At 45.4% G+C, this 15995-nt stretch overlaps 1 protein-coding gene across 1 annotated transcript in view; it reads right to left on the minus strand.

Moving 5' to 3' along the window:
• Positions 1-7646, minus strand: part of LOC137374222 (transmembrane protease serine 2-like) — a 58914-nt gene extending 51268 nt beyond the window's left edge. The window contains exons 1-2 of the mRNA XM_068040009.1: positions 7614-7646; positions 6157-6316 (exon numbers count right to left, since the gene is read on the minus strand). Coding sequence (XP_067896110.1) covers positions 6157-6316; positions 7614-7646 — 193 coding nt within the window. The remainder of the gene's footprint in view (positions 1-6156; positions 6317-7613) is intronic.
• Positions 7647-15995: the final 8349 nt, after the last annotated feature.

Here is a 15995-nt window from a genome sequence, read left to right on the forward strand (position 1 = left end):
GTGTTGATTAACACATGCGAATATGATATTATTGCGATCACAGAGACATGGTTGAGGGTAGGGCAGGACTAGGATATAGAATCTTCAGGTGTGCCTGGGGGGTGTAAAAGAGGAGGTGGCATTGCTCTATTGATCAAGGAGTCAATTACTGCAGTAAGGAGGGATGATACCTTAGAAGGTTCCTCAAATGAGGCCATATGGGTAGAACATAAAAACAAAAAGGGGGCAATCACTTGGCTGGGAGTGTACTACAGGCCTCCAAACAGTCAGGGAGAGATAGAGGAGCAGATATGTAGGCAAATCTCAGAGAGGTGTAAAAATAATAGGGTAATAATAGTAGGGGATTTTAACTTCCCCAATATTAACTGGGATAGTCTTAGTGCTTAAAAGGGGGTGGAATTCTTAAAGTGCATACAGGAGAGCTTTTTGAGCCAGCACATAGAAAGTCCTACAAGAGAAGGGATGGTACTGGACCTAATCTTAGGGAATAAAGCCACACAAGTGGTAGAAATGTCAATGGAGTCTTTCGGGGATAGTGACCATAACTCTGTACGATTTAAGGTAGTTATGGAAAAGGACAAAGATGGACCGGAAATAAAGGAACTGAATTGGGGGAAAGCCAATTTCAATATGATAAAACAGGATCTGGCCAAAGTGGACTGGGAGCAGCTTCTTGTAGGAAAGTCTACATCAGACCAGTGGGAGGCATTCAAAAAGGAAATAGAGTTCAGAGCCAACATGTTCCCATAAAGGAGCAGGGTAGGATCAATAAGTCCAGGGAACCCTGAATGTCAATGGATATAGAGGATTGGATAAGGAAAAAAAGGAGGCTTATGGCAGATTCAGAGGGCTGAAAACAGCAGAGGCCCTAGAGGAGTATAGAAAGTGTAGGGTGGTACTTAAAAAAGTAATTAGGAGAGCGAAGAGGGGACATGCGAAAACACTGGCAGGCAAGATCAAAGAAAATCCCAAAGTGTTTTATAAGTATATGAAGGGCAAAAGGATAACGGGGGAAAGAGTAGGGCCCATTAAGGACCAAAGTGGCAATCAGTGAGTGGAGCCGGAGGACGTAGGTGAGGTTTTAAATGATCATTTTTCATCTGTGTTCACTATGGAGAAGGACAATGTAGGTGTAGAGATCAGGGAGGGGGCTTGTGATATACTTGAACAAATTAACATTGAAAGGGAGGAGGTATTAGCGGTTTTGGCAGGGCTTAAAAGTGGATAAATCCCCAGGCCCAGATGAGATGTGAGGCAAGGGAGGAAATTGCAGTGGCTCTGACACAAATTTTCAAATCCTCTCTGGCCACAGGAGAAGTGTCAGAGGATTGGAGGACAGCAAATGTGGTACCATTATTCAAGAGGGTAGTAGGGATAAACCAGGTAATTACAGGCCAGTAAGTCTAACATCAGTGGTAGGGAAACTATTGGAAAGGGTCCTAAGGGACAGGGTTAATCTCCACTTGGAGAGGCAGGGATTAATCAATCATGGCTTTGTCAGGGGGTGATTATGTCTAACAAATTTGATTGAATTTTTTGAGGCGGTGACTAGGTGCGTAGATGAGGGTAAAGCATTTGATGTAGTCTACATGGACTTCAGTAAGGCTTTTGATAAGGTCCCGCATGGGAGATTGGTCAAGAAGGTAACAGCCCATGGGATCCAGGGCAATTTAGCAAATTGGATCAAACATTGGCTTAGTGGCAGGAGGCAGAGGGTAATGGTCGAGGGTTGTTTTTGCGATTGGAAGCCTGTGACCAGTGGTGTACCGCATGGATTGGTGCTGGGACCCTTGCTGTTTGTAGTGTACATTAATGATTTAGACGTGAATATAGGAGTTATGATCAGTAAGTTCACAGATGACACGAAAATTGGTGGTGTAAATAGTGAGGAGGAAAGCCTTAGATTACAGGACAATATAGATGTGCTGGTAAGATGGGCGGAGCAGTGGCAAATGGAATTTAATCCTGAGAAGTGTGAGGTGATGCATTTTGGGAGGACTAACAAGGCAAGGGAATATACAATGGATGGTAGGACCCTAGGAAGTACAGAGGGTCAGAGGGACCTTGTTGTAGTCCATAGATCACTGAAGGTAACAGCACAGGTAGATAAGGTGGTTAGGAAGGCATATGGAATACTTGCCTTTATTAGATGAGGCATACAATAAAAGAGCAGGGAAGTTATTATGGAGCTGTATAAAACGCTAGTTAGGCCACAGCTGGAGTACTGTGTGCAGTTCTGGTCGCCACACTATAGGAAAGATGTGATTGCACTGGAGAGGGTGCAGAGGAGATTCACCAGGATGTTGCCTGGGCTGGAGCATTTCAGCTATGAAGAGAGACTGGAGAGGCTAGGGTTGTTTTCCTTAGAGCAAAGAAAACTGAGGGGGAACCTGACTGAGGTATACAAAATTAAGAGGGGCATAAATAGGTTAGATAGGAAGAAACTTTTTCCCTTAGTGGAGGTGTCAATAACCAGGGGGCATAGATTTAAGGTAAGGGGAAGGAGGTTTAGAGGGGATTTGAGGGAATAATTTTTCACCCAGACGGTAGTTGGAATCTAGAACACACTGCCTGAAAGGGTGGTAGAGGCAGGAACCCTCACAACATTGAATAAGTATTTAGATGAGCACTTGAAATGCCATAGGATACAAGACTACGGGCCAAGTGCTGGAAATTGGGATTCAAATAGGTAGGCTTGATGGTCGGCGTGGACATGGTGGGCAGAAGGGCCTGTTTCTGTGCTGTATAACTCTAATGACTTTGTGACTTTATCCTGCTAACTTCCAGGATCTGTAGACATGCACTCCAAGGACCCTCTGTTCCTCTACACTTCTCCATTTATTGTGTATTCCGTTGTCTTGTTTGTCCTCCTGAGATGCATTACCTCACACTTCTCCTGTTTGAATTCTGTTTTTCACTTTTCTGCTATCTAACTGGTCCATTAATACGTTCCTGCAGTCTACAGCTTTCTTCCTCACTATCAACCATATGGCCAATTTTCTATCAGCTGCAAACTTCTTCATCATGCCCCCTACATTTAAGTCTAAAATCATTGATTTCTGCCACAAACAGCAATGGACCAATTACTGAGTCCTGTGGAACCCCAATGGAAACAGCCTTCCAGTCACAAAAACACCTGTTGGCCATAATCCTTTGCTACCTGCCACTGAGCCAATTTAAAATCCAACTTACTATTTCCCCTTGCATCCGATGAGCTTTTAATTTCCTGACCAGTCTGTTAGTGCACACACCATCCTGCCTTGGAACTATATCACCATTCTTTCACTGTCGCTGGGTCAAAATCCTGGAACTCCCACCCTAACAGCACTGTTGTACCTACACCCCAAGGACTGCAGCGGTTCAAGAAGGCAGCTCACCACCACCTTCCAAAGGGCATTTAGGGATGGGCAATAAATGCTGGCCTAGCCAGCGACACCATTCAGGGTCTTGACAAAAGCCTTGCTAAAATCCATGTTGACTACATCCAATGTGTCCACATCAACCCTCCTCAAACATTTCAAGTAACTGTTCAATCAAGTCAAATACGACCTTCCCTTAGGAAATCCATGCTGACTGTCCTTGATTAATCTGTCACTTGCTAAGTGACGATTTATACTATCCATCAGAATTTTTTCAAATAATTTTTCCCACCACTGAGGTTAGGCTGACCGGCCTGTAGTTAGTCGAGCTATCCCTTCCTCCCTTTTTAAACAACAATACAACATTAGCTGTCCCCCAAACTTCTGGCACCACACCTGTAGCCAGAGAGGATTGGAAAATAATCGTCAGAGCCTCTGCTATTTCTTCCATTGCTCCTCTTAGCAGCCTGGGATGCATTTCATCCAGATATGGTGATGTATTCATTTTCAAAGATGCTAAACTCCTTAATATTTCCTCCCTCACTGTGTTTATCCCATCCAATATTTCACACTCCACCTCCTTAGCTACAATGTCTACTTTGCGTCTGTTTTTCACAAGAGGAAAACAAAGCTTTCATTATGAGCCATGCCTCCACACACGTTACCTTTTTGGTCCTAGTCAGTCCTACTTTTTCCTTGGCTATCCTCTTGATCTTTAAATATTTATAAAACATCTTTGGGTTTTCCTTGATTTTACTTGCCAATATTTTTCATGCTCTTGCTTTGTTTCCCTAATCTTTTTAATTTCACCCTTATACTTTCTATACTCATCCACTTCCTCCAGTATTAAGCTCTCGGTATATGACATAAACTTTCTTTATTGACCTTATCCTACTCTCTATGCTCTTTGACATTCAAGGGGGCCTAGATTTGGGAGTCCTACCCTTTTTCCTTGTGGGAATGTATTTGTTCTGAGCTCCCTTTATCTCCTTGAATTCCTCCCAATGCTCTGACACTGATTGACCTTCAAATAGCTATTTCCAGTCCACTTCTGACAAATCACATCTCACTTTAGAAAAATTGGCCTTTCCCCAATTTAAAATGTTTGCTCTTGGTCTAGCTTTATCCTTTTCCATAACTATAAAATATAGAATTATGATCACTACCACTAAAATGCTCTCCCACCGATGCCCCTTTCACCTTCCCAGCTTCATTCCCTAAAACTAAGTCCAGAACTGCCCTTTCTCTTGTTGGACTTGCTTCTGAATACATTTTGAGATACCTCTATACCTTTTACACTGATTTTATCCCAGGTAATATTAATATAATATTAAATCTCTGCTAGAGATTTGGGCTAAAATCTCCCAAACCCGAAACCTCCAACACCTGGAAGGACAAGGGTAGCAGGACGATGGGAACATCATCACCCTCAAATTCTCTTCAAAGTCACACACCATCTCAACTTGGTCATATATCACCGTTCGTTCATGGTCACTGGGTCAAAATCGTGGAACTCCCTACTTATCAGCAGTGTGGGAGCACATTCACCACAAGAACTGCAGTGGTTCACTACCATCTTCTCAAGAACAACTAGCAATGGGCAATAAATGCTGACCTTATTAGCAACGCGCAAATCCCCAGAATGAATTGTTTGAAAGGTTTTTGCCAGCATGTAGCACCTGACCCAGGCAGCTAGTCGTCAAGTATGAGCCTGATGATGCTGGCAGGGTATCTCATCGGAAGGAATCACAGCTGGGCTTTATCCCTTCTGCAGACACGCACTTCATCTTAGATCATTGGATAGCAATCAGCGATGGAGACCCTGGATGATTTACTTTCATAAACTGGAGCACTGAGGGGCATAGAAAAATAGTCCATTCAGCCCCTTGAGACTGTCCCACCTTTAAATTAGATCACGGATAATCTGTATCTTAACTCCATTTATCTGCCTTGGTTCCATAAACCTCGAATCCTCCACTTTTAACAACTTGGAGGGGTGGGGTGAAAATGAGCAAGGTACCTGTAGGGTAAGTGTTCAGAAACTGGTACTCAGTTTTATCACATTTCTTACTTTGTAAGTAATGTTCTCTTTTATGTAAGAAACCTCACAAACTGGACAGACAAGCAGCAACTCCTTTTGGCATTAATAACACATAGCATCAACAGATTTGTAACTCTGTGGGCCTTTTTTATGAATTATAGGGTGACCCTTGGCCCAGTGAGCACTCCTGCCGCCACAGTTCGAAGGTCACTGGGTTCAGTTTGTACTCCAGAGTCCAGAACACAGAATCTAAGCTGGCATTTCAGTGCAGTACTGAGGGAGTCCTGCACTGTTGTGCAAATGTTATATTTCAGATGAGATGTTGAACCGAAGTTCTGTCTGAATTATCAAGAGGAAATAAAAGATCCCGCAGCACTATTTTGAAGAAGAGCAGGATACTTCTCCCCATTGACCTGGCTGATATTTAACCCTCAAACCTCCGTTTTTTGGGGACCTTCCTGTGTGCAAATTGCCTGCCATGTTTCCTACATTACACCAATGACTACTCTTCAAATAAAATACCTCATTGGCAGTAAAGAGCTTTGGGTTGCCCTGAGGTCATGAATGGCTAAGCATTTGTTTGCACACGAGAAATAATGCAGATTATATTTTCTTTTATCAGCTGGGCACAGTAAAATGACTCATGCCAAAGGTGTGAAGGGTCCCACATCCATTATATTATATCAGAGATTTGCACAGCTGTCTATAGGACCAAGCATCGCAAGAGAGATCAATCCAGGAAGAAGAGGTGCATACCTGACACAGCAACAAAACTTTTCTGATTGAATGATTGGCTCCCGTAAATTGGAGGCACATAGGTATTGTGCGTTGGTGGGACATATAGAGAAGATGTGTGTCCTCGAAATAGATTCTGAGCACTGAGTGAATAGTTTGGACTCATGAAGGGAGATCCTCCCTGGAAAAGAAAGTTCACATGAAAAGGATTTAAGTGTCAATTTTGTCCCCCACCACCCAATCCTTAACTTTTTTTTTTACTTATTTCAATTAGAGGGGAGATAGAATTTTCTGTGAGGTCAGCAGTCGATTAAGCCATTCATCAACCACACCGATGTTTGCTGCGCTGATATGCAGCAGATACGACCCTGAGCTCCACATTCCTCAGTTCATGAGCTGAGCTTCAATGAGCAACGGGGAACCGAGTGGAGACTGCAGGGATTGCTCCGGGTCTTGGTGGAGGCAGGGGCAGCTGGGAATGTCAGAAGTTGGAGTCAAGCTTGGGTGGTCCCTGGTGCCCCCCGTAGCCAATTTACTGTTGTAGGGATGGCAACTGACAGTTGAGGAGGAAGGGACACTGGCAGTGGGGGAAGGGAATGCCGACAGTAGTGGGGGAAGGGAACGCCGACAGTGGGGGAGGGGGGCGCCGACAGTGGGGAAGAGGGGGCACCGACAGTGGGGAAGAGGGGGCACCAACAGTGGAGGAGAGAGGGTGCCGAAAGTGGGGGAGAGGGGGTACCGACGGTAGGGGAGAGGGGGCACCGACAGTGGGGGAGAGGGGGTGCCGAAAGTGGGGGAGAGGGGGCACCGACAATGGGGGAGAGGGGGTGCCGAAAGTGGGGCAGAAGGGGCACCGACAGTGGGGGAGAGGGGGTACCGACAGCGGGGGAGAGGGGGTGCCGAAAGTGGGGGAGGGGGGCGCCGACAGTGGGGGAGAGGGGGTCGCCGACAGTGGGGGAGAAGGGGCACCGACAGTGGGGGAGAGGGGGGCGCCGACAGTGGGGGAGAGGGGGGCGCCGACAGTGGGGGAGAGGGGGCACCGACAGTGGGGGAGAGGGGGCACCGACAGTGGGGGAGAGGGGGGCGCCGACAGTGGGGGTGAGGGTGCACCGACAGTGGGGGTAGAGGGTGCTGACAGTGGTGGGGGAGGAGGGGACACTGACAGTGGGGGAGAGGGGGCACCGACAGTGGGGAAGAGGGGAGCGCCGACAGTGGGGGAGAGGGGGCACCAACAGTGGGGGTAGAGGGTGCTGAGTGTTGGGGGAGGAGGGGGCACTGACAGTGGGGAAGAGGGGGCACCGACAGTGGGGGTAGAGGGTGCTGACAGTGTTGGGGGAGGAGGGGGCACTGACAGTACACATGATTGGCATGCGCTCACATACAAAGGTGCATAGAGGTTACAGCACAGAAACAGGCCATTCAGCCAAATCAATCCATGTCGGCCTTTACCCTCCACCCATTCAGCCAATCCAATTTACCTTCACCTCTTCCTTCCTAATCTTTTCCTTCATCCATTTATCCTATTCAATCCACGATTACACCTCAGGCCAGAGTCAAGAAAGGCAAAACTGCAGAAAATTATCCAATTTTACCACCTCCCCCTCCCCCCTGAAAAGAAAGTGGACATCAAACAATGGTGCAAAGGTTTCTAAAGACTTGTACTTACTGTGTAATTGATAAAAGACATATTTCAACTGATTCAGACTGTGCCAATACTCTGACTCTGGCCCCAATCGTTGGGTGCTTGGTGGAATCTGAAATAAGGAAAAAGAAGCTGGGAACATGTATCAATGGAGACTATAAAGAACTGGCGAAACAAGTGGGCTCAAACTGGCATAGAATTTCCACAGAGGCCCTCCCAATATTCCACCTTAACTTCATCAGTAGATTAGCTATTAATTCAAGGGGAGGCAAGACAGGTGAGCTCAATCCCAATTGATTGCAACTATAGAGGGCAAAAAGCCCCAATAACCTTTCAGGGTCATTGGGCATTTCAGCAAATGAATGATGCCTCCTCTCTGCACTGGCATCTCACCCAGGATACTGTGCTCCAGCCTTTGGAGTGGGACTTCAAGAGTGTCACCAACTGAGCCACAGCTGACATGGCAGCTACCACTCTCAGATCATTAATGCAGCCTAACCACAACATAACAATATTTCTTAAGGAAGTAACATGGCTCTAATTTTAAGGGTACTCCAATCAATGGAGGTAGATTATTTGGTGAGAACTGTCCAGTGACCTTGCCCCATTTTGAGTGCTAATGGGTTTTAAATTACCGCTGGCAAAAAGTTGTTATCGAATCATTATGAATCAGAGATTTTCCATCTCCTGTTCATTGGGTCTACCCTGCAAGAACTTCAGTTGCCTCTTTCGCAGGTCAGCTCATTGTTAATCTCATTCTTCTCATCCCTTTATGGTTGCTGGTGTTCTCACTCCTCAGGTCAACTTTTCATGGATTTCAGTCACTTCTTCCCACACTGTCCTCTCGTCAAAGATGGAAATCAATTGTACCCAAAGCTCGTTGCTGTTAAAACAAAACAATATAAAATGGAGAGAGAGGGAAAGATGCATCCAGAATGGAAGAGGGAATAAAGAGCAAAAGACGGTACTCTCAGAGTCATGTTTAATATAGAATTACAAGGCCAATGATCTTGCTGCCTAATAGCTTAAATGTACTTCATTATGTGGGATGGCAAACATGCAGAGCAGGAAAATCCCAGGTCCAATCCCTGATATGTATCACGTTAGCCTCCATGTTCCCAGGCTCAGATTCCTATACCTGCTTGTTATCTATGTTCTCTGCTAGAATGTGAGAATGGCTCCAGGGATGAGGGGCTTCAGTTATGTGGCGATATTGGAGAAGCTGGGGTTGTTCTCCTTAGAGCAGAGAAGGTAAAGAGGAGATCTGATAGAAGTGTTCAAAATCACAGTTTTGTTTTTCCCTAACATTTCCTTAACGATATGGGGTTCGATTTGGGAATCCTCCAGGCCTCCCTCTAACTTGTCCTCACTGTCCCTTTCACCCTCCTCTTTCCTGACTGCCTGTCAGACCTGTGCTTGTTTGCCCCCTTCCCTGCTATGATACCATTTTAACACATCGATGAGGCACAGCCTTTGCTTTTTCCTATGATCTGGGGTTCAATTATATAATTCACCAGGCTAATTATCTTTACTACACTGTATTGGGCTTTCAATGGTTCTCCCTGTATTGGTAATAGCACTAACACAAGGTCTCTGGGCATGTTTATCCACCTGCCTTTTCATAGTTGTCTGGGAGGTTTGTAGGTGTTCCTGAGACACCGCACAGGCTCTCATAAGCCGTCCTCAGAACATGGGGATGTAGTCTAACAGGGAAGATTCATCCCTGCATCCTAAAAACCTCTCCTTGATTAGGATTAGAGGACCTCTCACCTCATGTCTATAAACTAATTCAAAGGAACTAAAGCCAGTGGACTCATTGGGTGAGTCCCTGAAAGCAAACAGAAGAAATCCCAGCCCTTTATCCCGGTCATGGGGGTACACATAGCTGTATATGCCCTGATCATTGTCTTTAGGGTCTGGTGGTACTGCTCCAAAGCCCCTTGTGACTGTGGGTGGTAGGCTGAGGGCTTTAGCTGGGTTATGCTCAGATTTTACCCATGACCTTTTGAAAAATACTGGGCATAAAATTCATGCCCTTGTCAGTAGGTTTGGGTAGCTGGATTTTAGCTTAACTTGACCATTTTCACACTGTAGCCTCTGTGATAATTAGCCAGGTCAAGTAAGCCATCTTAATACTAACACGTGACCAACAAAGTCATTTTGTGTTGGTATCGGCAACTGTATTCATCAAATTAATGTATTAAGTAGTAACCCATCAAAAAAACAATGATTACAAAGTAATGGACCTTGATTGAGTTGTAATTAATGCATTAAGAATCATGCTAGTAAGAATGGGCTTTAATTTAAAAACTAAATCTTAAGCTTGTAAGAAATTCAATATCAGTAGGACTTTTTAAGTCACTGTGACACAAAGTCAGCAGAAAAAGTATTGTGAGCCTGATAACATTCATTAATGTTGCTAAAAAGGAATCAATTTCTGTACAAGTTCATACTGTCCAAGGAGATAACAACTGTAATGAATAGAAGTCTTCAGAGGTTTTTATCTCAATTATTATCAAAATGTTTTATCGATTAAGCCCCAATTGGAGTAGGGTAGTAACTGACATCACAGGACCTGGACCAATCTTCGGGCAAATTACAAGGTGGTCTGATGGCCAAAAAGGCTATTTAACATAAGAAGCAGCACGAACAATCCAAAGAAAGAAAGAAGAGAATCTTCAGTCAACAGAACACAGCAAGAGAAAGAGAAACTGCGCCATAGTAACTCAAAGGGCTACTGCCGAGGTTCTAAGGAACAGACTGTGACTATGGCCTTTGTTAAGTATAACTCCTTTTCACTGAATATAAATTAATTAATAAATATGCTACACTTATAACCAACATATACCTGTACCCATAGTGGTTTGTTGTAGTCATGGACAAGTCACCCTGGTTGGATTAAATTGAATCCTGAAAGTAGCAGAAAAGCTATACCCTGATCCCACTGGATCACAACAGGCAGCCTATATCGGGTGAAGAATTGGGTTAGCCCCCTCCACCACTACTTTGGCAGAGATAGTTCTTAGGGGGATGGTCTCTGGAAATTGGGTAGCCACATCCATACTGGTGAGAAGATACTGGTAGCCCCCTTTTGTTTTCGGCAGGGGCCCCACATGATTCACCAGCACTCTGCTAAATGGTTCCCCAAAAGCTGGTATGGGAATTAGGGGTGCAGGTTTTATTGCAGGTTGAGGCTTCCCCACAACCTGGCTCATGTGGCAAGTCTTACAGAACTCCACCACATCCTTGTGGAGTTGTGGCCAGTGAAAATGCTGCCTTATGTGGGCTTGGGTTTTTCAGATACCGACATGTCCAGCTATTGGAATCTCATGGGCTATTCTCAATATTTCCCAACGGTACCTCAGCAGTGTCACTACCTAGTGAACCACTGTCCACTCTTCGTCTGCAGGTCTGTGAGGAGGTCTCCACTTCCTCATCAGTATTTCATCCTTTAAATAGTAGCACTCTGGAACTCCCTCTGCTTCAGCTTCAGTTTGGACAGTCTATGCTAACTTTTTTAACCTTGGGTTGGTTTGCTGAATCGCAACCAAGGAAGACCTGTTTAACCCATCCTTTGGGTCCTCTAACTTCCCAAAGAAGCCTCCAGATAACCAGACAGTAAGGTCATCAGTTTGCAGTACCAGTTCAGCTTCCTCTGACGGAGCTTGTTTGGCCATGGACCGGGTCACCACACAGTCAGGAAAAATGCCAAGGACCTTTTCCTGTAGCTGCTCTTTCTCCCTGACCTCGTTTGGTCTTGCTAAAACCATTGGGGAAGCTACCACTTTCACCCCCCGCCAGGTCATTACCAAGGAGCAGGTCGTACCCGTCCACATGTAAACTAGTGACAATCCCCAAGGTTACCGGTCCTGAAATAAGGTCACACTCCAGGTGCACCTGATATAAAGGTATGTGCATATACTTTCCTCCGATACCATTTACTAGTACTCTAATATTCAATGCACGCTCTGGGGAAATGGTCATGCCTTTTCCCAGCAGATGGGATTGGGTGGCCTCTGTATCTGTAAGTATGACTATGGGTTTACTCACCTCACTCGAGGGGTATGAGGTCACTTTTCCTCTGGACACAAAATCCTAGCAACTCTCAGGTATTTTGTTAAGTTTTCCCACACTCTCAGCAGTAGGTCTACTGGGTTTTACTGCCGCAGTTAAAACCACAGCCTGGTCTGCTGTGCATTCCATCAGGGTCCCTTTTCTTGCACTGGTCTGGTGTACCCTGACTAAACCTATGGGTTTCTCCTGTAACTTCCAGCAGTCAGCTCAAAGGTGATCTGCCTTGTTACAATGGAAACATACATGATTTCAGGCGTCACTCCTGTTCTCAGCACCTTCCTTTTTGGCCTGAGGAGGGAGTTGGCCCCTGTGTTTCCAGCTCTCCCTTCTCGCTCATGGCTGTTCATCCTCCTATCATTTTTCTATTCTTTTCAGCTTTTACTGGCCAATTCAGTAGGTGTTTGATTACTTACTTGCTATGATCGTAACATGAATCAATAGGATAGGGTTTCTTGAGTTAACAAAGAAAGAGGTTAAATTTGTTGTATGTAAACAGAACTAATAAAATAATAAACAACACACCAATTTTCACTCACACACACACTCTGGAGATTTGCACACACACAAATAGATTACAGAGTGGGAAAGGTAGATTGGTTGAGTTAGAGTCCATAAAACAAAAGTGAATAGAGTCGGTGGGCTTTGGTGATTCAGCTGGCATCTAGCTGAATTCAGTGGTCCTGAGGCTTTTAGTTTGAACAGGTAGATGACTGGTTTGGTTGGTCTCTTTGGAGACAGTGATGCTGATGATTTCCTCCAGCTGGGTTTCTGATTGAAGCCAAAGTATGCAAAGGTGGTCAGTCAACAAGCAGGATTTGAAAGCTTTCAAGCTAGAATGGAGAGAGAGAGAGAGATCCCCACTTAGGGTCTGGTCATGTCAAAGTCCAGTTGCTTCTCCTCTGCTCCAGGGAAAAACACCAGCTTAAAATCACAGATGGGGAGGGGCTTGTCACATGACAGTCACTCAATCATTCAAATATAGCAGTTAGCAGTATTTTTCTGCTTGCTGAAAGATCAAGTAGTTCTTCTAAACTTCCTGTGTCCTATTTCTTGCTGGGAAATGCACAAACATTCCGTCTCCCTCCTCAGTCATTGCAGTGTAGGATACAGCGTTGCAAATTAGGTAGCCAATTGCAGCTGAAAGGACGACTTTGCTGGAAGCTTGTCTTATAAAAATGTCTTTTAAAAAATATATAAATTCAGATGTCCAGTAAATGGATTAAAGAAAATTATCATTCAACAAAACACATTGGCGTAACATGCATATCTCTCCATGGCCCTCATATCGATGACAGCATCATCATTGTTGTCCTCCTCCTCACCCTCTTCATAGTCATCCTCATCTGAGGAGGACTGGTGTTCCTCCTGTTCCCCATGCCTGCAGAATGTTGCAAGGTTGTGCAAAGCACAGCAGACAACGATTATTGTGACACCTTCTGTGGTGTATACTGAAGAGCCCCTCCAGACAGGTCAAGCCAACAGAATCACATTTTCAACATGCCAATGGCGTGTTCAGTGATGGCTCTGGTGGATGTGTGTGCAACATTGTACATCTCTTCAGCAGCACTTTGGGGATGATGTACTGGTGTCATCAACCATGTACAAAGCAGGTAACCCTTGTTACCCAGGATCCATCTGTCCACTTCGGCTGGTTCCTCGAAAATTGCTGGCAGCTGGGAGTCTCTCAAAATGTGCGAGCCATGACAGCTCCCTGGGAAACGTGCGCATACATGCATAATTCTTCTCCTGTGGTCGCAAAACAGCTGTACATTTAAAAAGTGGAAGCCTTTGTGATTGACAAAGACAGCAGGCTGGTCCCAGGGAGCTCTAATAGCCACATGAGTACAGTCATCCCTTTCACTCTAAGGAAGCCAGTGATGGCACTGAAGACCACAGACCTTACTGCCTGGCTGTCCTCGTCTACAGGTAAGTAGATGAAATCATTGGTACGTCAAAAAGGGGCATTGGTCACCTCTTTGATACACCTGTGGATTGCAGGCTGCGAGATGCCACATATGTCACCCGTGGATCCCTGGAAGGAGCCGCTGGAAAAAACATCGAGTGCAGCAGTCACCTTGAGAGCAACTGGCATGGGCTCCCACCGAAGTCAAACGGCTGCAGATCATGCTGCAGGATCCTACAAATCTCTGTGACAATTTCACGTGACATCCTTAGGCATCTCTGGCATTGCCTCTCTGACATTTGACGGTAATTTGCCCTTGTCCTGAGGATGCGATGATGTGTCAGTGCCTGTCTTCGATTAGGTCGTTCCTGGATGTTATCATTCAGAGCATCCTCACCTTCCTGTTCTGCCTGTTGTTGGTGCTCAGGTATCATGAGTTGAGGGAAAAGAGCCCTCCTTAGTCTCTCTCTCGTTTCTTCTTCCCATGGTACTAGACAAATTGAGTGTATGAGACCCATGTCGCTCTGGCTTGTCTGAACAATAAATAAGCAGAGCATGACAATTCAGCCCTCTAGTGCCAGTGAGCTGAAACATCAAGGCAATGAACAGCTCCCTTATATCTGCCTTCAAGTTACAGACAGATAGAAAACAAACACACTGTTGTTTGCTTCCTCCCACTCTCTTTGCAATCCTGAGTGTCCACATGGTTTCCATTTTTGTTGGAGATTTGTGCACATGGAATTCTGGGCAAGTCTCTACACCTTCCAACCTCCTCCTGCAAACTTCCAACTTGAACCCATCACCCTTGACCCAATGTTACCGTTACTCTTCCCTCCACTACCATTGAGCCTCCCCCCATTACTGTGCACTGTGTAATCATCAATGTATTCATGCGATCCCTCCCCTCTGTTCCTACTCCCGTTGCTATCGACATGTCGACTCTTACCCTTGAACCTCCTCACATCAAACTGGCAATTGTTGCCGAGTCCCATTGCCTTCCATATGAAGTTGTCGAAATCCCACCCATTAGTCTTGACCTTCCCCCCTACGAAATCCATTTGCCCCCATTAACTGTGACCATTCCCTCTGCTAGCCAGTACCCTCAATTTGCTCTACAGCTCCTTGATGTCGACACACTCATCCCTTCTTTTAACCCCTTGACAAACAGCTTCACATAGTACTGATCTAATCCACCCACAAAACCTTGCAGCTGACAAAATGCATCTTCACCATCAACATCAACCATTCAACAATCTGGATACTCCACTCCACCCTCCCCTGCTCCTCCATGCACCCAATCAACCCCACCCTTCCCACCCAGTCTATCCTCCCCTGCTCCTCCATGCACCCAATCAACCTCACCCTTCCCACCCAGTCTATCCGCCCCTGCTCCTCCATGTAGCCCCTGCCTATGCTGTCGCCGTCATCCCCTGAGATAATTCACCCTTGCTGGTGCCAAGCCTGGAGGCAAACATCCATTCCAATGCTGTCGTTAGTTTAGTGGATGAGTAAAAGAAAGAAGAGCACAGTCCTAAGACTCAATTGCACAAATCCAAATGTGGCGTGCCACGCTGAAATATTCGTGAACTGGGTGGCACGGGAATATCGCTTGCCATTCACTTTATCTGGCAGGACTATGCGTTAGGTAATGAGTATTCATGTTATTTAAATGAATGCAAAGCTGCAATCCGCCACCGCGCTGGGGGAACCCCAGGATGCCACAAAACTGCCACCGACTTAATTTGTCTAAAATATCCCGCCATAGGGAATACGAGAAAACACCTCCCACCTACTTCTATCACTCCACACACCACAAAATCTGCCACGGCGGACTGCATAAAATTCCCCCCCTCGTTCTTGATTTCCCTCATCAGAGGAAATAATTTCTTTGTATTGACCCGAACAAATCCTTTTAACGTAGTAACATGTACATGTGATTGTTGGATGATGACGGCATCGAGTTGAACTCAAATGCTATCATAGCAATGCACGATAAATAGCTTTACTTCTGAAGAGTTACCATTTGGGCAAGGTACATGAGAATTTTCCCTGTAACCTGAGTAACCCACCAAGTGTAAGCACTTGCAGAAGACAGAGGCAGAAAACTGGGAGGAGTACAATGTAAAGTGAAAGGCAATGCTTTGTAGGGCATTTCAAGAAAGAAGGAAATAAACAAGACTTGAGCAGGCCAATTGTGAGAAAGATGACAAGATGACAAAATAATAATCAAGGATAGGATGG

Source organism: Heterodontus francisci, chromosome 10, assembly GCF_036365525.1.
Source record: "Heterodontus francisci isolate sHetFra1 chromosome 10, sHetFra1.hap1, whole genome shotgun sequence".
Classification (NCBI taxonomy): Eukaryota; Metazoa; Chordata; class Chondrichthyes; order Heterodontiformes; family Heterodontidae; genus Heterodontus; species Heterodontus francisci.